This window comes from Acyrthosiphon pisum, chromosome A2 (assembly GCF_005508785.2).
Source record: "Acyrthosiphon pisum isolate AL4f chromosome A2, pea_aphid_22Mar2018_4r6ur, whole genome shotgun sequence".
NCBI classification, from domain to species: Eukaryota; Metazoa; Arthropoda; class Insecta; order Hemiptera; family Aphididae; genus Acyrthosiphon; species Acyrthosiphon pisum.
Window position 1 is genome coordinate 46,975,450 of NC_042495.1, and position 24,071 is coordinate 46,999,520.

Here is a 24,071-nt window from a genome sequence, read left to right on the forward strand (position 1 = left end):
GATGAAATTACATATTAAAACCTAGAATAACTATTTTAGTTATTTGGTGTGATTGTATAATATTATTCTTGGGTGTATTTGAAACTTCTAAAGTATACTATTTATATCTATGATAGTATCACGGTTTGTTGTTGATGTATAACGCGTTACCTGATTGATATTGTGATATGATTAATTTGGAATTTATTATCAATACCTATTATAGGTCAATTTTTTTTTAATAATATAGATAAGTGTACCTATAATAGGTATGTCTAATACCTAGACTGACAAACCGCCTCTACTCAGAATCGTTTTTCTTATATAGTGATATTATATCATTGAATTCAAATTTAATACTATCCATTATACAGTGACCCACTTGTAACCTACTGTACAGCAGAGCGACATCCACTTACCCACCTTTTTTTGATTTTGATATAGTTTTTTTCAGGATTCAACGATTTTATAATTGTAATTAACATAATCGTTAAGGAATAGTTAAAATAAAAATATTTTTCAGTATCTACCTATGTCCATATTATGTATTTACCGATTTGAGTAAAAAATAATTATTCACAATTTATTCTGTATTTATATGCGTATTAAAATAATATTGTATTAATAATGTAATATTTATTTTATTTCATTTTAATAAAGTATTTACTCTTAATGTATAAAAATCGAAACTGTTATCAATATTTTTAATTAAATTAAAATGTTTAAATTCAAGGTATAATACGATAGGAAAAGATAACATCTTAACGATTTAAAGACATCTCAAAATGGATACCGCGTAATATTGAAATATTATTGAATGTTTTGAATATTTTCAAATTACTTAAATCTGTCTTGCATATCTACAACTTGTTCTCTGACTGCTTGAATAAAATCATCATGTCCGGCTATTGGTGATGTTACAACCGAAAACTGATGCCACTTATACCTTTCCAATATAGGTACTCAACATAGCAGCTGTCTGATGTTCTAACGACGGTGCCTTTATAAGTACCTAATAGATATTATGATATGATTAATTTGTAATTTATTATAGGTACCTATTATAGGTCAATTGTTTTTAAATACTATAGACTATAATATATAAATTCCTATCAGAAAATGTACTGTTGAAGAAAATCCATGCATTTCTACTGTCCTAAAAGGTGATGACAGACAAAAAAAAAAAATAAAAAAAAAAAAAAAACACACACATCATTGTAAAATCAATACATTCATCGTTTCACTTAGAATATAAAAAAATCTTGAGTGGGGGGGGTGAGACAACCCCCACGCACCCCTCAAAGGATGGTCCTGATCGTAGTTATAACCCAAATAGTCATGAAAAAAAATAATGTGTAAAATAATAAATTCTTATATTATAAAATATGATATAATATAATTGACATTTGTGTACTGTCATTGAGTATGGATAGTATCTATACTCAATGGTACTGTGTAGGTATCACGGTTTAAGATATACGAATGGCGGACATTTTCCCCCCGGCTATTTTCGGCGTAGTAGGACATTTCCCCCCGGTAAATTTTTGGATGCGGACAATTTCCCCCCGTTTTTTTTGTTTTTTTATATTTATAATTATTTACCTTCGAATATATAATTATCATTTTTAACACATATTTTTTAGCTTTTGTTCATATTTATTTATTTTTATTTTTGTAAAAACTGTGCGTTAACTAAAAAGTCTTTAATCTTAATTTCAATAAAAAAAAGGTGGGTAAGTGGATGTCGCTCTGCTGTACAGTAGGTTAGAAGTGGGTCACTGTATAATGGACAGTATTAAATTTGAATTCAATGATATAATATCACTGTATAAGAAAAACGATTCTGAGCGGAGACGGTATATCAGTCTATGTATTAGACATATATATACGTATCTATGGTATTAAAAAAAGATTGACCTATAATAGGTACCTATAATAAATTCCAAAAAACCGTGGTAAAATCATAGATATATAATAGTATACTTTAGAAGTTTCAAGTACCCACGAATAATATTATACAATTACAACAAAATAACTAAAATAGTTATCCTAGGTTTTTAATATGTAATTTCGTCCAAATTTGTACTTAAAATGACTATAAAAATAAACTGTGTAAATGTATTTTTAGATTTTTTGGTAACAGAATTAATTACTTACGTGGAATCTTGTTTTAAATTTTCAATCTTAGATATAAAAGTTGAACATTTTATTAATTTTTAACTACAAAATAATTATTCAATTTAAAATTTGGTAAATTTTGTCAACATTTTAACTTCAAATGCTTATAAAAAAATTTGTGCCTATGTATTTTTAATATTTTTCAACTGCTATTGTGACAATATATCAGGAGCCTTGTATTACATTTTCACGCTTTTTTACCCAACAAATAAAACTTTATTGATATTTATAGAAAAAAAAACTAAAAAAATTGAAAACTTACAATGTCCGCATACAGCCCAAAAAGAGTCAAATTATTTTGAAAATTTTATGGTATATATAAAATGCTAATATAAACATTCAGTGAAATTTTCAAGTTTCTACAGTCATTTGTTTTTTAATTACAATAAAATAAGAAAATCGTCACATGAGTAATCGAGCGAATATCAAATGTTCTAAAAATATGAATTTCAAACGCTCATAAAAATTTAATTTGACCTTCTTGTAGACATTTTTTTTTTTGATAAAGGTAGACAATATTATGAGGAATCTTGTATTATATTTTCAAATCTTAGATTTAAAAAGAAAAATTTTTACAAATTTCTAACTCAAAATAATTTGGAAATTTTCGTCATTTTTACGTATTTTGTCAATATTTGAACTTTAAATGCTTATAAAAAAAAATTGTGACTATGGATTTTTAATATTTTTCATCTGTCTTTGAAACAATATATTAGGGGAGACTTCTATTAAATTTTCAAGCTTTTGTACTCAACAAATAAAGTTTATTTATAGAATAAATAACTAAAAAAATTGGAAACTGAAAATGTTAAACAGTTTAAAAAAAAACAAAATATTTTGAAAATTTTATAGAAAATGGAAATATAAACAACCGGTGAAATTTGTATGTATCTACGGTCATTTGTTTTAAAGTTACACCAAAAACTAAATACAATTTTCTCGAAAACAGATTTTGTGTAAAAATTCCTGTATTTCCTTAATTTTTCTTTTCATTTTCACTGCGCTTTTGAAAACTATTGGAAATTTCAAATTTTGACCTCCTGAATGCACCAACTAGATTCACTTTCTCATCAAACAAAATACTGTTTAAGAAAATCGAAGCAGTTTTACTGCCCCAAACCGTCATGACTGACACAAAAATAAAAAATAAAAAAACACACATTGTAAAATCAATACATTCATCGTTTCACTCAGAATCTAAAAAACTTTTAACTTACAGGGAATTAGGTACTTTTTTTTCAAGATTAACGTTTAACGTCAAGTAAATTTTATTCCAAAAGTATCTAAATTAAGATAATTTTCGTCAGAAGAATAATGCAAATTTTTAAATGATGTTTTGACTTTTATGTATCATTTTAAATTTCCCCAGTAATTTTCTTGAGCGTAAAGAAAAACTACCCTATAGTCAATTAAATTATACAAAAAAACGGTTATCAGCGTATTTAAATATTTAGTCAGTCAGGTAATCCAAATATTGCATAAGATTGTATACATTTAATTAAGTAATACACTTAAAAATTCGATATCGAAACTTTTACACTAATATCTAATTTTAAAATAATATTAAAATATAATAGCTATAATATAAATCAATTATGCTTGTTGGATAATATTTAAATATTTAAATAATTTAAGTACACTATCTGTTTCATTATTATTTTATTAATTTACTAAAAGAAGATGGTAATTGCTATAAAATATTATCTTATAAATCAAATTCTAAGACCATGTTAATTTTTGGGTGATTGTAAATGTCCGATTTATAGGAAGTAGTTTTTAGAGTGAGACTTATAACATGTTGTAAATTCCATCAACATTTTATTGTCAACTGAAAAAAGCCATGGAATTAGCATTTTTTTTTCTCGTAGTAAAAAAGTATTGATGGCATTTACATGCACCCAAAAATGTTTACATTTTAATTTCTGCTATAATGCATTACGGTTATCAAAAAAAAAGAATATTAATGGTTAGTAATTTTTATATTCTCATTAACTAAGGAATAAAAAAAAAAAGTAACAATAGGAAGCAATAATTCACAAATTATCAACAAGTATAGGCTATTTTAAATTATTTTTTTTAAATAATAAATAATTCAAATACATGTGCTAGGTATAATATAGTTGTTAGGAAAAGTTATTATATTGAACACGGATAATCTAAATTAGTACAATTTTTTAATCGCTACAAAAGCATTATCTGGAGAAAAAAAAATATTTAGCTTTAACATAATTTAGAAAAAAAATTGTTTTTTTTTTATTCTGTATTTATGATTTATTGTCTCTGATAACTAATGACAGTCTATTTTATTATGGAGCGATTTATATAGAGGCATCATAATATAGTCTTATAGTTTCAAGATTTTTTTAGAGTTGATATTTTGAAGAAACCTTCGACACCAATGAATCCTATATGACGAATGGGAGGGGTCTCTAAGCATATTACATTAATTCAAAGAAATAAAACGAGGAAAAGATCTATGTACTTATTGCGATTTTTACGATATTATGCTTTTATAATACATGTCTACTTAGTTATTAGGAAGGATAGTAAATAAAAATAACTAAATAATATATGATTACCCTCATCACATATTTTGTAAGTTAAACACATTTTATGTCAATATATTTTAGGGTTTAGAATTATACTAGTTCACGTATCTAGTTCAGTTATGTTAGGTAACTTGTAAGTGTAATGACATTATAAAGTGATACTATAAAAATATTATTATATATGTTTCGCTGAAATGCCATCTGCTTCATTGACAGAAGACTCGGATGCTGGTTCTGTCCCCAAACTTAGAGCATGGTAACTCTATAACAATATACAAATACAGTTCATAAATTCATATTAAACTTCTTCAGTAAGTACCTAGTAAAAATATAATTATAGGTAGTGTACCTCTTCAGCTATTCTGTGTAAAAAATCAGATGTAGCCGGTCCTGTCTGTTCCACCATTTTGTAAAATACTCCTTTATTTTGCAACAAATTATGAGGATGGTCAAACTCGGCTATTTTTCCTTTGTCCATAACCAGAACTTTGTCCGAATCCATAACAGTGTTCAAACGATGTGCAATTGTCAAGACTGTACATGTTCGAAATTTAGTTCTAATGGCCATTTGAATTAATGCATCTGTCCTGGAAATTAAAAAAAGATCTGTATAGCACCAGTCTATTATAAAATAAAAATAGTATTAATTCAGTACTGTGGATCAACATTAGCTGTGGCTTCATCCAAAACGAGAATCTTATTGTTTCGAACTATAGCTCTTGCAAGACATATTAGTTGTCTTTGGCCAACACTGAAATTGGAACCATTTTCAGACATTTTTGAATCAAGAGCGTTAGGCAATTCTTCAATAACGTTTTTAAGTTCAACCTTATATAATGAAAAATCTTATTGTTGTATTTAGTGTTTTTAGACGAGTTAATGCAAACATAATATTAAACAATAAAGTCAATTACTTCCTCTAATGCATTCCAAAGTATGTGATCTGGATACTCATCAAATGGATCTAAATTTTTTCGCATTGTTCCCGAGAACAGGACGGGCTCTTGAGGAATTATGGAAAGTTTAGACCTCAGCTTATTTAGTCCAAGTCCATGAATTTCTATACCATCGATAATGATATTACCTTTATTAAAAGCTAATCTAAATAAGGCTGAAATTAAAGAAGATTTTCCTGCTCCAGTCCTACCAACGATTCCTACCTAAGTATAAAAAAAAACTGTATGATCTATTTAACTGTATAAAATATTACAATGATTAAAAATTACTTTTTGCATTGATTCTATGTTTATATTGAGGTTATTTAAAACATATGATGTATCTGGTCCATATCGTAGATAAAAATTTTTGAATATAATTTGTCCTTTTGATGGCCAATTTGGAGATTGTTTGTTGTCTACTATAAAACAAATTATATCAACAATATATATACAATTTTCATTAAATATTTAAGATGTTTCATATTGGTTTCATTTTTTAAGTACGTGGTCTACATACTGAAAAACTTTAATATTTTTATAAATATAAGGAAGTGCAAGGTTTTTTTATAATTCATAAATCAAACGTTTTTGTGCAATATGCGAATATCAATAATATTCAAAAGATTATGTTTATGCTATTATATACTTATAATTTTACCTACATCATACAACATTACTCAATATTTTCTTAATAATCAGATATTTGGATACATATTATTATATGGGTAATTATTGTAGATTTAAATTTTAATTAATTTCACGTTCTAAATTTAATTACATCAATTTTTTATTCTTTTTATTTTATATATTTTTTATCTGACAAAAATGACATGGGGTGGTTTTGTAGATATATATATACTTTTATTTAATAGTTTTACTTTTCAAAATAAAAAATTATATACTTTTTAAAAATATTTTTAAAGAATTTTTGAATTAGTACTTGTCAAATTCTATATATTATTTAAAAAAGTTATTACTTTTCGAATGAAAGATCCTGATTACTTAAAAAAAATTGTATATGAAATAAACTACATGACTTAAATAAATGTTTTTACGTTTTAAAATTCATAAAAATTAGGTTTACAAATTGGCTTTTCTACATTTTTCTGGGTTTGAATTTTTCAGTATTATAAAAAAAAAAATGTTACACAATTGTGCGTGTAGCACAATAGTCAATAAATTGTTTAAATAAAAAAAAGGGGAATTTTAATATTGTTTTGAACCATAGTTATTTCATTTGTCAGGTCTTCCTTTTACACTCTGTATATCACTTTATAACAATATTTAAATAAATAGAGCCTAAACACACTCTGTATCTGTCTAGACCTTGAAACTTTCTCCCAATAACGGCACTGCCCCCATATTATTATTTTTTGTTCTGTCGTTAACATTATGCTGCATACCTACCAATTATAAACTCCGGGTTATGGTTCGTAACCTGTGATTTTTACTAGTTATTAGAAACTTTGCTTTAATTATTATTTCCACATATTAATAGCAGCTAAATAAATTATGGATTAAATGACACAACCTGTTGGTTCAATAGCATCTTCCTGTGTAATATTTGTATACTCTAATACTCTTTCAACTGCTGTCATATTGTTCTCTAATTCGGCCATTTGCCTCATACCCCACTGAAGCATTCCTTGTAACGCAAACGCTTGAGAAATGGCAAGTCCAACATTTCCTCCAAATACACCTGTATTACGATCAAGAGTTAGTAAATATTATAATCAAACGAAATTATTTTTTAACTTATAATTTTTAATGAAATTACCATTGCCAATTGCAACGAAACTGAATGTAACTGCGCTTACGTATAAAAGACAAATAATGTCTAACCAAAAAGCAAAACCTCTACTTAATGATATAAATAAATACCAAGCTGAAGAATGCAAGTCCTGTAATATTTAAAACAATATGAAACGACACAAATCAAAAATACATAAGAATATAAGATGTACCTATAAGAATGTATAATTATAGTAATGACTAATATTTGATATACCTTTTAAGGTTTTATTTTAAATAATGTTTGGTATAAAGTAAGTATTATAAATAATAATATATTATATAGTAAAATAACTATAGGTGCATATTATAGAAAATAAAAATAAAAACATTAAAATGATTTCGATATTTGAATAAAAAATAGATACTTGAGTAAAATTCAATGATCACTAACTTGGTGGTTGTCAAATTCTCTGGTTAATATTTCTTCGGCATCAAAGGCTCTAATTGTTGTTAAACCTTGTAAAGTTGCATTCAGATGTGTGAATACAGGGCTTCGTGCTATATTTATTCAAAAAAGACTGTAACTTCTATAAAAATATACTGTATACTTTATACTTTAGTTTTGTTACTTACTAATTCCTTCCAACCGTTTAACACTCCGTGATAATAATAAATAATAAATCATTATTTTGTAAAAGATAAAAGCTAAAACAAAGGCGGCTATTGTCATATACACGTTAACGATTCCAACAACGATAAATACTCCCAAAGCTGCCAATCCATTCTAGTTATAATATTTTTTCATTAACATACAATATATGATATATATCGTGGGCTCAGAACCAAAAGGTTCTTTTTCAAAATATCGAATTGTCCAGAAGTGCAGTTTTAAACTGTCATATTTTCTTCTGCAACAAATTATATTTAATGATTGTTAAATTTAAAAAATAATAAAGTTGTACTAAGTACGCCAAGTCTATTAATTTGGGTTTGTAATAAATACAATAAAAAGAAAAAAACGATAGTTTAAAAATGTTGGTTAAGGACTAACAAGTTGACTAACAAATGTACAATTACCTAATTAAAAATATTGTACTATGATATTATTATTGTATGGTGACACGGTGGATATGAGACAATGGGACAAAAATACAGAACTTTTTAGTTGTCATTAATTTATTTTACCATGTAGGTAAAAACTATTAGCTTAAACTTTTAATACTATAGTAAAGAACTGAACGTTTCTATTTGAATTCCTATTAAATAATACATTTATACATTTTATTGATTTAAACCCTTTCCAATAACTCTTTAAACAGTGTGCCGGTTTACGTTTATGATCTTGATTTATAGATAATTTATATCTAAACCGATAAGTAGGTAAAAAATGTAGATTTTCAAAAAAAAAATAAACATATTAGCGCCTTTTGATTTTGAACCCATGATATTTAAAATAATTCACAGTGGATACAATATTATTATATTAAATTATCTTACGTGTATACAATCCATCAAATTTAATGGTAATAAATCATCAATAGTGCCTATGTCCTTTGAAAAACGGTTAAGAATACGCCCTAAGCAAATACAATCAATTGTAAGGTGATATTCTATAACAATTCTAAATTATAATTACCAGAAGGATTTGTATTAAAAAAATATATTGTGGCCTTAGTTAACGCCTTAAACATATTGTTATGTAAAGTCATCGAAGCTTTCATGCAGACGGACACAAATAAGACTGACCTAATTACAGCTGTAATTATCATAATTACAATTGTAGCGGCAAAAACATTAATGCAAGTTTGTCTAGAAATTGACCACCATATTAATTTATTATCAGCAACATTTATTACATTACGGAAAACGTGTTCTTCTAAGTTAACCCTATATTAACAAAAAAAAATTGGTATTAAAAAAACAGTTGACACACATTGCACATGTTAAATACCAATAACTTATCCAGGAGTCTCCAAGAGACATCAGTACTTGTGTGAATATACAGACCAATATAAAAAATAATATTTTACACTTTCTTCCTCCAGCAAATAAATATGACATATAAACAGTATGCGAAATATTCCCCAAAGTGCGAGTTTCAATTACTTCAGTGGGTTTTAATTTGTTTTGATGAGATTTACTTTCATCGACAGGTGACCTTACACTCGTTTCAGACACTTGACGATCAACAATCAACTGTGGTTCGCTTTTCTTTCTTACATTCAATGTATTATGAGTCGTAGATATCATCTCCTTTGAAGAATGAAGTAATTTCGCGAAGTTTAAATTAGACGTCTGAAGTTCTTCATATGTGCTTTCTGATTTAATATTTGCCTGAAAAAAAATATCATTGAATTATATCGCAATAATAATAATAATTATAATCTACTTTTACATTTTCAACGAGAACAATTTTTTCTACACTCGTCAAGTACTGTATTTGATGTGTGATAAGAATACAAGTTTTGTCTTTAAGGAAACCTATAAAATAATTAAAAATGTTAATCAGTCTATAATTATTCAAACTTTGTTTTTCAGAATAACCTTTAATGCATTTTTCAAACAAATGACTGCCAACACGTGTGTCAACAGCTGAAAGAGGATCGTCCAATAAATAAATATCCGCTTGTTTATAAACGGCTCTGAAAAAGTAATAGCATAAAAACAAAAATAATACCTGTTACCTTTTATCGGGCTTACCTAGCTAAATTGATTCTTGCTCTTTGCCCACCACTGAGGGTTACTCCCCTTTCCCCCACAATTGTTTCATCACCATATGGAAACTGTTCAAAATCACTTTTCAACGCACATACTTGTATCACCTAGAGTAAAATCGTTCAAGAAAATATAAATTTAAGTACCTACATGACAATAAATGCGTTAGTAATTTCAAACGCTTACTTGTTTATAACGATGTTCATCTATTGGAGAACCAAATAATATATTTTTTTTGACAGAACCTACAAATAACCATGGTTCTTGGGATGCATAAGAAACTATACCATTCACTGAAATTCTTCCTTCGGATAGTGGTAGTTCTCGTAGAATCGCTTGCATTAATGAACTCTTAATTTTTTTTTTTGGTATTTTAAAATTAATATTAAATTACTCAAAATACAATAATTTATTATTTTATATACTTTTCCAGCTCCTACGGGTCCAATAATTGCGACTAATTGACCAGAGCTTACGGTTAGATTGATATGCCGTAAACAGTTCTCAGTTTCATTTTGAGTCCACTTAGCCGTTGCATTTGAAATATCTATTCTCAAATAATTTGATTGCATCATTTCACTGTTAGTATTTGTAGTTATTGATGCAGAGTTGATTGTAGGTTTTTTTGCACCATTATTGGTGGTCACGTTCTCCGATTTTGAAAGATTTACCACTTTACAATTTTTTTCTTCGTATGATAAAAAAATCTTTAAAATAGTCAGGTAAATATAGACGTTAAGTTTATTTTTTCTCATAATTTTCATAAAATGTATAATTTTACCTGAATTCTTTTGATAGTCATTAATAGTTCAGCTATTTGTGCAATGGCTTGGGGGAAAAAAACCGTCAATGACACTCGCAATATATTGTAATATGATGCTATGACAAATACCTAAACATTTAAATACCTACTTACAAATCACGTGTTCCTCAATATTCAGCTCTGTGTTTAAGTTTACAAGATTTTCTTACTTTTTGGGCCGTAATATAGTTTCCGAGTACAACATATGCTAGTATACTAAAAAACAAAGCAACCCTCGAATGAAATACCGTACAAGATACGAATACTGCTGTAATGTATGACGATCCTCGAATCTGTTTTATTTCCATTCTATAAATATAATAAATTAAATTTTTTTTTATCATTTTAATAATATAGGTATTAATTAAGATTAGTTCGTACTTTCTTGCGCATTGTACTAAATATTCAAATGGTTTTTCCCATGTATACATTTTGATAACTTGAATGCCCGAAATTATTTCGTTCATTAAATGCACTCTTTCATCAGTTCTAATGGCGGTCCTTAACCTTAATATGGAAATTTTTTTTCCAAACCACACTAAAATGTTTGTACACGTATTTATTTTAATCTTTAATTTATTTCGTATAATACTTTGTCTTATTGAATTTGTTTTACAAAACCTTGCAACGGAATGAACATAATCAATGTTGCAACTCCAAATATTGCTGATACACCTATTTCTTGCCATAAGAAGTATGAAACCACTATTGTTTGCAGGGGACTAATCCACAAAAAGTGCAGAAAGAATAGCGCTTTATCGAACCGGTTAACGTCGTTTGATAATAAATTAACTACTCGACCGACCGATGTTTCACCTAGAGATGTGTTACTTAATCGCATAGCCTAGATGAGAAAATTATAATAATATATGTAAGTCACTTTTAAGAAACGATTTTATGAAGCAGAAATGAAGTAACAATTTTTCCAATCTGAAATTATCGTTAATTTTGATAAATATATAAATAATTCATATTGCATATTGTACAGAAGCTGCATATAAAAACATATTTTATTCTTCTTTATTTTTAAACATACCTTTCTGAATATTATTGAACAACAAGCAATCCGCATCTTCATTCCATAGTGAATCATATCTACTTGTGGCACATGATACAACACCATTGAAACTAACGTACATATTGTTAAGCAGGCAGCGTACATGTAGGCCTGTTCTACATCGGTTGTTTTCTGCCCTTCGGTATTGAAATATAATAGTAGTCTACCAATCAATATAGGTTGGAACATCCTATAAAAGTTCACACGTATCATACATCCACCCTATAGTCTATACTCTATACTCTATGAGGTGGTGTCTCATATGTAACACATTTATATAGGTATTTGTATTAAACATATTTAAAAAAATTTAAACGTTTGTATCAATAAATTCCTAAAAACCTAAAATATGATTGTCCTCGAAGTTACAAACATAAAATACCTACAATGTATGAAATAATTAACAAAATATACATTATATTTCTCTATTCAAATTTAGTCATTTAAATGTGTTAAGGTATGCGGTGAATTTTAATATGACATTTTTATTTTTAAAAGCTTTAATATAAATACCTATATTGCTATAATATGTCAATGGTAGATTAACAGCAGTTGTTAATATGTTACTTTTTTGCTCATTCTCGGTTTTTTTCAAATGACAAACCATGGTATGTGTTACGGACTTACAGATTCTCCGAAGTTTTTAGAAACCTAGGTATGTTTATTTAACAACAATCGATAGAACGTAAACAAGTCAAGGTTTTTATTAAAATGCAACAAGTAACAACATAAGTCACAGTTATATTGATCACTGATGATTTATATTAGAAAGATTGTTTATCGAAATGGACATATTAATTGGCTACGCAAACCCGGAATGACCCATGCAATATTATTTCTACCAGAAATGTAGGTAAATAACTGGTTTCACTGGGTAGTATGGCGTTTTAACGATAAATTGTGGGAGGAGGGCGCAACGACAATAATATGATGGTTTTACCCAGACCGTCAATATTTATATAACGCCTGGCGCCTGCACTGCTAAGAACTTTCAAAGTATAATATATATTAATTGGTGGGTATTGGATAAACGGAGTATACGATACTAGGCATACATCATTATTAATTTATACAATTATAGAATTCATAAGACAATAATATATGTTATGAATATTATAATACCGTAGTGTAAAATATCAAATACACATACATTATTAATATAAATGTCAGCGGGAATGCTTCAATCCCACGCAACTAAAAAAGGAGGGGGCTTGACGGACTTTCCGGTGGCTAAGACTCCGTAAGGCCCCCCAACCCCGATCACCAGCTATGAATATACCACATAGTTTAATATATTTTAGCGTATTATATAAAAATATTGTAATAATATGAAAACTATTTATTTTAGTGTAAATTATTTATCATATTTTATTAAACGATATTGATGAAAGTTTGGTTATCTGAAATCAAGACTTAATTTTATTGGGGCAATATAATACAAATGATTCATTATTGTTAGGTACAACATATAAGTGTTGTTTAACATTGCCACTTTAAAACCGTACATAATAATTAATCGGATGTCTGGTTAGGTACACGTGACACTTTTAATATGAAGTGTTACATGCAAAGGGTATAAACAGATTAAATTCTAATATGAAAATCGTTTATAGCTTATCCTAATTTTGTATTATTAACAATTTAATGTTATTAATAATAATATTATAAAAGTAAAATTAATTATTAATAATATATTATATTTTCACCTAAAATATATCAAATAGACAAAATTATTTTTAACCTGTTTCCATAAATTGACAAAGATAATAATAAAAGCATATTTCATAATATAATTATGCACAATACATAAGTTCAAAAACTTAACTCTCAACTATAATATGAAATATAAAATATATTTGTTTTTCATCACTTACTTAAAAATAATTTCACTGATAGCAAGAATTAATCCCCGAAACATTATTTTAGTCCCAAACAACATGTATAATGCTTTCAACAAACTGGGCTTCCGTTTTCCATTATTTGCAACAACCAGTTCTTGTCTCCATTTCCTTAAATTATTTGTTCGTAAATAAACATATAATGAAAATAAGCATTTGGTTTTTAAATTTAAGAGATTTACTTTTCTAAATCATTTCCTAATGTCGATGATGTATGTTCATTTAAAGGTATATATAAATCATTTATTTCTATGTCTCTTTTGAGTACTATTTTGAAGAGGTCCAACATCCAACTAAATGGTATAAATCAATTTACATATAATAATTGTTAGTAATATTATTTCCATCGAATATTACAAAATAAATAAATCCATATCCTTGAAATAGTCAGACAGATTATTAAAAAATACAAAATATGATTTTTAAAGAAATATCGAAAGGGAAATTTATACATATATAAAAAGAGCTTTAGAAACGTTAAAGATACACTTAGGATTGTATAAAGACGGAATTTAGATTGAATTATATACATAGATAACCTATTAATAAAACATTGTTATTATATTATTCTGAATTTTTCATTATTTTTATACTAATTAATTTATTGTTTTACCTATATGAGATGATTTCAAAGACGTTTGCATTGGCCCTTGGATGTTTTGGCCGTTTACATTTATAATTAGAATCCATTTTTTTACCTGTTGTGATGAAAATCTGAAAAACCATTGTTATGGTAACATTAAGAATGTTTTGTTGATAGTTATTCAATTGTTAAATGACATAAAAATAAAAAATAAAAATCTATTATGTTGAAATTAAATTTAATGGATGTCATGATAAAACAAAATACTTACCTAATAATAAAGCTAAAATCTGAAGTTACTAACAATATTTAAATTTTAATAGATCAACTGAATTATTTTGATTACTACTTTAGCACTAGCCACTAGAAAATGAATATGGTTCCTACTAAAGGAAATCAATCGACAATTGTATTTCTTCTATCAGTCCTTAGAATCTATAAGACATTAAAAGATTAAGAAATAACATTTATTAACCAGGAGTAATTTTATAATTTAAAGACCAACCTACTTAAGTTTATTTATATAAGTTGGATTAAAATTCTTAAATGTTTGGCAGTAGAAATACCTTTTAATGTATGCAATGTATATCTGTAATAGGTAGATAACTACTTTTCAAGTTTAATTAAATTTAATCATGACCGATTTAATATTTGTAATTTAATACCAACTTCTTTATTCATGTTTTTTGTTTCACACACGTATTATACACTAAAAAGTAAAAAGTAAATAGTATTACAATATACTTACTATTTGAGAATTGTATTTTCTATAACATCTCGTGTGTCGTGTTAATTGAAAATGTGTGTTTATAATGTTTATAGTATATGAATCGAAAATGTATTATTCACAAACTATACAATTTGGCTCACGTATCGATAAAATATAAAATTTGTAGGTTATATCTTTATATATACCTAAATATTAATATTTTGTAATATAATTTATTTAAATCAATATATTAATATAATATTATATATAAAACGATGTAACTAATATCGATGAGTAAATAAAAATTATGTTTTGCGAGACACATAAAATCACTGTGTTCATAAAATAACAATTTGTTAATCAATGAAAAAGTGGATGTACCAAACGTACATTTTTAAATATTATAATGATGGTATTAGGATAATTATTATAATGGCATATAATTAATATAATATCAGAGTGGCATATGTTTGATAAATAACAATGTAATTTCATGAAATAAATTGACCTGGATAATATATTGAAAAACTATAGTAAAACAATTATAGTAAAAAAGTTAAATAAAATTCGTCACCGCAAGTTGCGACATTATTCTTACTTCTAAACATTGAACTACCTATCGTAAACTGTTGAAATGTTATTGTATTCTATATAAAAAATTAGGTTTACAATTATGTACTAATGTCTCTGAGGCTTCGATAAATAAATAAATAAATAAATAAATAAAAATATAATCATGGTTTAGCCATTTGTACGGTGTAGGTACCTACTTAATATAAGGTATTTTCAAGTACTTATACCTATATATAACCTATATAGATAGGTACCTACCTACTAATGTTATGTTTATTAGTTTTAAATTATTTCTAAATACATTATTAAGAAGATAATATTATTTAAAAATTATCAGTGAATAGTGATATATTGCACGAACACAATAAAACTAGAATTAGAAACTATTTTGAAGACATTATTACTCGTTTGTAATTGAAGGTCATAGATCAGATAAGTCTTCTCGGTTGATCTTTCACAGTATATTTTTGATTTGATTATCGTCAGAATTATAATAAACATTTGAAGTTTAAACATATTTTTATTATTTTTTTATAATATTAATAATATTAGCACTCAATTCTTATGAATTTTCATGATCAATAACACAATGTGTACGACATCGGTGAAACCATAAAAAGTAACAGAAGGTGCTACTAGACAATTTCTCCAGCACCATTAAAAAAAAAAAAAATAATAATAACTTTTAAAATTTTTATATAGCCATTATTTAACATGCATTTTCATGACTTTAGCTGAAATTTGCACCACTTTTATTTTCATGCTGTTAACACAATATTCATCTATAACACACTACACGTCTTAATAATATGAATCTAATGATACAAATTGTATTTAATACAACCAACATCCATTTTTAGCTGTATTAACCAACATAGCCAGTGTAAAAATGATAAAATATACCTACCTATAGCTATACAGAGTGTCCCGCTAGGATTTATCCATTAAGATATCTCCTGAGATAATACGTTTATTATAAATCTATTTTAGATTCTGAGTGGAACGATGAATGTATTGATTTTACAATGATGTGTGTTTTTTTATTTTTTTTTTCATTTATTTTTATTTTTTATTTTTGTGTCAGTCATCCCCTTTTAGGACAGTAAAAGTGCTTGGATTTTCTTCAACAGTATCTTTTCTGAAAGTGAATCTAGTTGGTACATTGGGGGGTCAAAAGTAAAATTTTTCCAATAGTTTTCAAAAGCGCTGTGAAAAACAAAAGAAAAATTAAGGGATAAACGGGAATTTTTACGCAAAATCTGTTTTCCAGAAAATTGATTTTGGTTTTTGGTGTAACTTTTAAACGAATGACTGTAGATTCATGAAATTTTCACCGGTTGTTTATATTTCCATTTTCTATACGTGATAACATTTTCAAAATATTTTGATTTGTTTTGAGCTGTTTACGGACAATTTCAGTTTCCAATTTAATTAGTTTTTTTTTCTATGAATGTCAATAAAACTTTATTTGTTGAGTAAACATACTTGAAAATTTAATACAAGGCGCCTACTATATTGTTACAATGACATTTGAAAAATATTAAAAATCCTTAGTCACAGTTTTTTTTTATTAGCATTTAAAGTTCTAAAATTAACAAAATATGGAAGAATCACGAAAATTACCTGATTATTTTGAGTTTATAATTCGTAAAAAATTTTCTTTTTAGAACTAAGATTTTAAAATGTAATACAAGATTCCTTATAAGATTATCTACCTTTATCAAACAAAAAATATCTATAAGAAAGTCAAATTAAATTTTTATGAGCGTTTGAAATTCATATTTTTACAACATTTGATATTCACTCGATTTCTTACGTAACGATTTTCTTCTTTTGTTGTAATTAAATTAATAAAATTAGTAAATTTAGTAAATTAATAAAATAATAATGAAACGGATAGTGTACTTAAATTATTTAAATATTTAAATATTATCCAACAAGCATAATTGATTTATATTATAGCTATTATATTTTAATATTATTTTAAAATTAGATATTAGTATAAAAGTTTCGATATCGAATTTTTAAGTGTATTACTTAATTAAATGTATACAATCTTATGCAATATTTGGATTACCTGACTGACTAAATATTTAAATACGCTGATAACCGTTTTTTTGTATAATTTAATTGACTATAGGTTAGTCATTGTATAAAACTGCTTTTAGTGAGAATTATTATTATTATTTATTATTATTCTGTAAGACGTAGGTAGTGGTAGTATTGTGTAAACATTTAAAGACACCAAAATCCACATTATTAACGATACAAAAGGTATTTAGATTAAAATAAATTTCACAAAACGTACTTACAATAAACGTTTCATAAATTTGAAGTTAAAATTGAAAAGTTAAAATTATTTTAATGTTTTTTTACTTTGATCCCATGATAATAAATACATTTATTTTACAGATAATATGGTATATTAGATAGTTTTTCTTTACGCTCAAGAAAATTACTGGGGAAATTTAAAATGATACATCAAAGTCAAAACATCATTTAAAAATTTGCATTATTCTTCTGACGAAAATTATCTTAATTTAGATACTTTTGGAATAAAATTTACTTGACGTTAAACGTTAATCTTGAAAAAAAAGTACCTAATTCCCTGTAAGTTAAAAGTTTTTTAGATTCTGAGTGAAACGATGAATGTATTGATTTTACAATGTGTGTTTTTTTATTTTTTATTTTTGTGTCAGTCATGACGGTTTGGGGCAGTAAAACTGCTTCGATTTTCTTAAACAGTATTTTGTTTGATGAGAAAGTGAATCTAGTTGGTGCATTCAGGAGGTCAAAATTTGAAATTTCCAATAGTTTTCAAAAGCGCAGTGAAAATGAAAAGAAAAATTAAGGAAATACAGGAATTTTTACACAAAATCTGTTTTCGAGAAAATTGTATTTAGTTTTTGGTGTAACTTTAAAACAAATGACCGTAGATACATACAAATTTCACCGGTTGTTTATATTTCCATTTTCTATAAAATTTTCAAAATATTTTGATTTGTTTTGAACTATTTAGGGACATTTTCAGTTTCCAATTTTTTTAGTTATTTATTCTATAAATAAACTTTATTTGTTGAGTACAAAAGCTTGAAAATTTAATAGAAGTCTCCCCTAATATATTGTTTCAAAGACAGATGAAAAATATTAAAAATCCATAGTCACAATTTTTTTTTATAAGCATTTAAAGTTCAAATATTGACAAAATACGTAAAAATGACGAAAATTTCCAAATTATTTTGAGTTAGAAATTCGTAAAATTTTTTCTTTTTAAATCTAAGATTTGAAAATATAATACAAGATTCCTCATAATATTGTCTACCTTTATCAAAAAAAAAATGTCTACAAGAAGGTCAAATTAAATTTTTATAAGCGTTTGAAATTCATATTTTTAGAACATTTGATATTCGCTCGATTACTCATGTGACGATTTTCTTATTTTATTGTAATTAACAAACGAATGACTGTAGAAACTTGAAAATTTCACTGAATGTTTATATTAGCATTTTATATATACCATAAAATTTTCAAAATAATTTGACTCTTTTTGGGCTGTTTGCGGACATTGTAAGTTTTCAATTTTTTTAGTTTTTTTTTCTGTAAATATCAATAAAGTTTTATTTGTTGGGTAAAAATATTGAAAATGTAATACAAGGCTCCTGATATATTGTCACAATAGCAGTTGAAAAATATTAAAAATACATAGGCACAAATTTTTTTATAAGCATTTGAAGTTAAAATGTTGACAAAATTTACCAAATTTTAAATTGAATAATTATTTTGTAGTTAAAAATTTATAAAATGTTCAACTTTTATATCTAAGGATTGAAAATTTAAAACAAGATTCCACGTAAATATTTAATTCTGTTACCAAAAATTCTAAGAAATACATAACCGCAGTTTATTTTTAGAGTAATTTTAAGGTCAAATTTGGACGAAATTACATATTAAAAAAACCTGCATAACTATTTTAGTTATTTTGTTGTGATTGTGATGATTGTATAATATTATTTGTGGGTACTTGAAACTTCTAAAGTATACTATTATATATCTATGATAGTACCAAGGTTTGTTGTTGATGTATAACGCGTTACCTGATGGATATTGTGATATGATTAATTTGAAATTTATTATTAATACCTATTATTGTCAATTTTTTTTTATACCATAGATAAGGTTTATCTATATAGTATGTCTAATACATAGACTGATATACTGTCTCCGCTCAGAATCGTTTTTCTTATACAGTGATATTATATCATTGAATTCAAATTTAATACTGTTCCATTATACAGTGACCCACTTCTAACCTACTGTACAGCAGAGCGACATCCACTTACCCACCTTTTTTTTTTTGAAAAAGGTAGACAAACTTATGAGGAATCTTATATTACATTTTAAAATCTAAGATTTAAAAAGAAAATTTTTCATGAATTTCTAACTCAACATAATTAGCAAATTTTCGTCATTTTTACGTATTTTGTAAATATTTGAAATTTAGATGCTAATAAAAAAAAACTGTGACTAAGGATTTTTAATATTTTTCAAATATCATTGTAACTATATAGTAGGAGCCTTGTATTAAATTTTCAAGTATTTTTACTCAACAAATAAAGTTTTATTGACATTCATAGAAAAAAAAAACGAATAATATTGGAAACTGAAAATGTCCGTAAAGAGCTCAAAATAAGTCAAAATATTTGGAAAATGTTATCGTATATAGAAAATGCTAATATAAACATTTAATCAAAATTTTATGAACCTACGGTCATTTGTTTTAGAGTTGCACCAAAAACCAAAATCGATTTTCTCTAAAAAATTCCCGTTTTTCCTTAATTTTTATATTGTTTTTCCTGGCACTTGTGAAAACTATTGGGAATTTTAAATTTTGACCTCCCCAATGCAGCAACAATATTCACTTTCCCATCGAACAAGATACTGAAGTTGAAAATCGAAGCATTATTTCAACTACTTAAAATTAAAAATTAAAAAAAGGTGGGCAAGTGGATATCGCTCTGCTGTTGCCTACAGTAGGCGAAAAGTGGATCACTATATAATGGATACTATTAAATTTGAATTCAATGATATAATATCACTGTATAATAAAAACGATTCTGAGCGGAGATGGTATGTCAGATTAGGTTTTAAGACATATTATATACTTATCTATAGTATTAAAAAAAATATTGACCTATAATAAATTCCAAATTAATCATATCACAATATCCATTAGGTACTTATAACGCATTATACATCTTCAACAAACCATGATACTATCATAGTTATATTATAATAGTATACTTTTAAAGTTTCAAGTACCTACGAATAATATTATACAATCACAACAAAATAACTAAAATAGTTATTATAGGTTTTTTAATATGTAATTTCGTCCAAATTTTAACTTATTATGACTATAAAAATAAACTGTGCTTATGTATTTTTAGGTTTTTCGGTAACAGAATTAACCATAGTCGGACTGGCCCGGACCGCTTGTCTGCAATTTTGGACGGGGCCCCGGCTTAATTATGGTAAGTGGGGTCCCCTCATTTTCTACATATTTATATTATTATTATTCGTTTAGAGTAAATATAAAGTAAATATACGAAATAAACATTTTTTTTTTTCAAATCAGGAAACGTATTTTTATTTACAGTTTTTAGAAATTCTCAATAATTATTAAAATTATGACATTATCATGGAACACTGAATTTCTCAGCCGGATTATTTTGGAATAAATCTATTTTTTTTTTACAAGCTAATGGGCATATAAATACACATTTATAGATACATTTAAAATTTTTCTCATTTTGTCTGCGCATGCGCAGTAAAAACTTATTTTTTTTAGTAGCAACACCTATTTTTAATACCATATTCGGACAGGCCTATTTATTTTAAGTAATTTTTATGAATCAACTATGGTTCTAAATTCAAAATTGACTGAATAAGAGCTATTACAATTTCTAAAATAATACATTTTTTTTATTATTTAAAAAAAAAATAATAAAATCATTTATAATTAATTCTTATTGGTTATTTTATGAATATTTGTGCGTATTTTTTATTATTTTTATAAGTGTTATGAACAAGACTAATATATAATATGGGTACAAAATTGTTTATTAAAAATCAATTAGGAAAGTGGTTTGGCACTCATGGCCCCATTAAATAGCCAGCTATATATCCAGATATTACTCCACTTAATTTTTTTTATGGGGACATTTGAAAACAATGGTATATGCAGATCCAGCAGTAAATCTAGCAGATTAAAAAATAAAACCGTTGTTGCGTGTAATAACCTTACTGAAAATAAAATAATGTCAGCAACTGATAGAGGATGTCTAGTACGTATAAACTTAGGTACCTACTTACTTTTAAACTGTGTCCAAAAACCTAAAAAACACAGATTTTTCTCAAGTTACTGTAGATCAGATTATAGAACATTTTTCTTATGTACTTACAACATGACTTGAAATTTTTAATATAATTAATTTTTATAAAAATTAAGAAAATTTTTTTTTTAATGGTGAAAATATCTTAATTCCTCTTTAGATATTAAAGTATAAAACAGCTTAAAAGATTGATATCGAAAATAGGCTTAGTACGACTAGTATATAATTATATAATATAATATAATAAAGCATAAATATCAGTATAAACTCAAGTACCTACCTATAAAACACCATTCGATGTCTTATAAGCCAATACTAAAATAATCAAAAATTGTTTGTTTTAATTTACTGATAAAGATAACGCCGCATATTATTATAGATAGGTAGGTAATAATTATTTGTATTTTTGAGAAACATACTTTTAATATACCTAGAAGAGACTGTACTTCGAAGCTTTTTTAAAAAAATACGTCGTTACATATAATAATATACAATTATAACTTATAAACAGTTGACTAGGCAGATTCAAGATTACAATAATTAATGTGTATAGTTTAAATTATAAATTAATATTAACACTTTTCTAATCATAATATTCTTGTTCCAAAACAGTGACGCGTATGTGACTTACTGTTAACGATATATAACATAATATTATTTTCAAATTAAAACAGGTAATTTTTGAAGAAAAAAATCTCAATATTTTATAAAGAAATTGTGTAAATTATGAATAATACATATTTTAAGCAATTTGGATGCAATTAATATTAAATCAAATAATATATATTGAAATAGTAAGTAAATGTATTAAGTATTTAATTTATTTGCATAATATTTTAAGATAAATGTAAATTATATGTCACATCGACATAATATAATATAATAACATAATAATAGTAGGTAGTTTATTGTCAATATAATATTTTACAAAAAGATAACAAATACTAAAATAAAACACTTAATGACGCCGCTCCAAAAGCTTAGCTTGTGGGGGGTGCAGCAAGTTCAATACAACACAATATATTACATAAATTATTTAAATATACATATAATATTCTATTATTATTTACGTATTACATAGGTATAGAATTATCATGTTTCATATTATAGCGAGTAATATAATCAGTGTTTGGAAGAAACGAGTTCCAAAAGGAACGGATTCCTGGAACGAATTCCCTTTTATAAAAAAAGAACGAAAAAATGAACTAGTTCTTTTTTTAACGAAAAATAACAAACTTGTTCATTCCTTTCTAGTTCCAATAATTTACACAGATAAGTAGGTATGTAAAAATTGAAATTAAGATATATTTTAGATTCTGAGTGGAAAGATGAATGTATTGATTTTACAATGATGTGTGTTTTTTTTTTGTCTTTTTATATTTTTTTTTTATTTTTTTTTGTGTCTGTGTGCACGATAAGTAGTCGAAATAATGCTTCGATTTTCAACTTCAGTATCTTGTTCGATTAGAAAGTGAATACCGTTGGTGCATTGAGGAAGTCAAAATTTAAATTTCCCAGTAGTTTTCAAAAGCGCCGGGAAAAACAAAAGAAAAATTAAGGAAAAACGGGAATTTTTACGCAAAATCGATTTTTCACAAAATTGAATTTGGTTTTTGGTGTAACATTAAAAAAAATGACCGTAGATACATGCAATTTTGACTGAATGTTTATCTTAGCATTTTCTATGAAAATTTAATACAAGGCTCCTACTATATTGTTACAATGACATTTGAAAAATATTAAAAATCCTTAGTCACAGTTTTTTTTTTATTAGCATTTAAAGTTCAAAAAATGACAAAATATGGAAAAATCACGAAAATTAGCAAATTATTTTGAGTTAAGAATTCGTAAAAATTTTTCTTTTTAAATCTTAGATTTTAAAATGTAATACAAGATTTCTTATAAGATTATCTACCTTTATCAAACAAAAAATATCTATAAGAAAGTCAAATTAAATTTTTATG

The 24,071-nt window shown here is 25.9% G+C and overlaps 2 protein-coding genes across 7 annotated transcripts in view; one reads left to right on the forward strand and one right to left on the reverse strand.

Moving 5' to 3' along the window:
* Positions 1-4,786: 4,786 nt before the first annotated feature.
* LOC100166328 (multidrug resistance-associated protein 4) lies at positions 4,787-15,233 on the reverse strand. 3 transcript variants are annotated; one of them, XM_008190347.3, is made up of 27 exons: positions 15,182-15,233; positions 14,705-14,868; positions 14,464-14,564; positions 14,033-14,143; positions 13,827-13,961; positions 11,932-12,142; positions 11,517-11,739; positions 11,277-11,433; positions 11,066-11,204; positions 10,875-10,985; positions 10,519-10,800; positions 10,280-10,444; positions 10,079-10,200; positions 9,923-10,020; positions 9,774-9,859; positions 9,330-9,712; positions 9,015-9,265; positions 8,876-8,955; positions 8,012-8,162; positions 7,830-7,936; positions 7,422-7,545; positions 7,176-7,343; positions 5,933-6,060; positions 5,621-5,866; positions 5,362-5,534; positions 5,056-5,293; positions 4,787-4,968 (listed from the first exon to the last, which is right to left on the reverse strand). In XM_008190347.3, the coding sequence occupies exons 3-27, from the start codon at positions 14,538-14,540 to the stop codon at positions 4,882-4,884; spliced, it is 4,053 nt and encodes a 1,350-aa protein (XP_008188569.1). In that variant the 5' UTR covers positions 14,541-14,564; positions 14,705-14,868; positions 15,182-15,233; the 3' UTR covers positions 4,787-4,881. The 3 variants fall into 3 exon arrangements, with proteins under 3 accessions (XP_008188569.1, XP_016664300.1, XP_008188568.1); XM_016808811.2 differs by having other exon boundaries at positions 5,933-6,063; XM_008190346.3 differs by lacking the exon at positions 14,705-14,868 and having other exon boundaries at positions 5,933-6,063; positions 15,182-15,223.
* Positions 15,234-22,522: 7,289 nt separating this feature from the next.
* Positions 22,523-24,071, forward strand: part of LOC100166076 (multidrug resistance-associated protein 4) — a 12,233-nt gene continuing 10,684 nt past the window's right edge. For 3 of the 4 annotated variants that reach the window (XM_008190348.3, XM_029490759.1, XM_029490760.1), the window contains exon 1: positions 22,523-22,901. The gene's annotated coding sequence lies outside the window, so the exon portion shown is untranslated. The remainder of the gene's footprint in view (positions 22,902-24,071) is intronic. The other variant, XM_029490758.1, reaches the window with a different exon arrangement.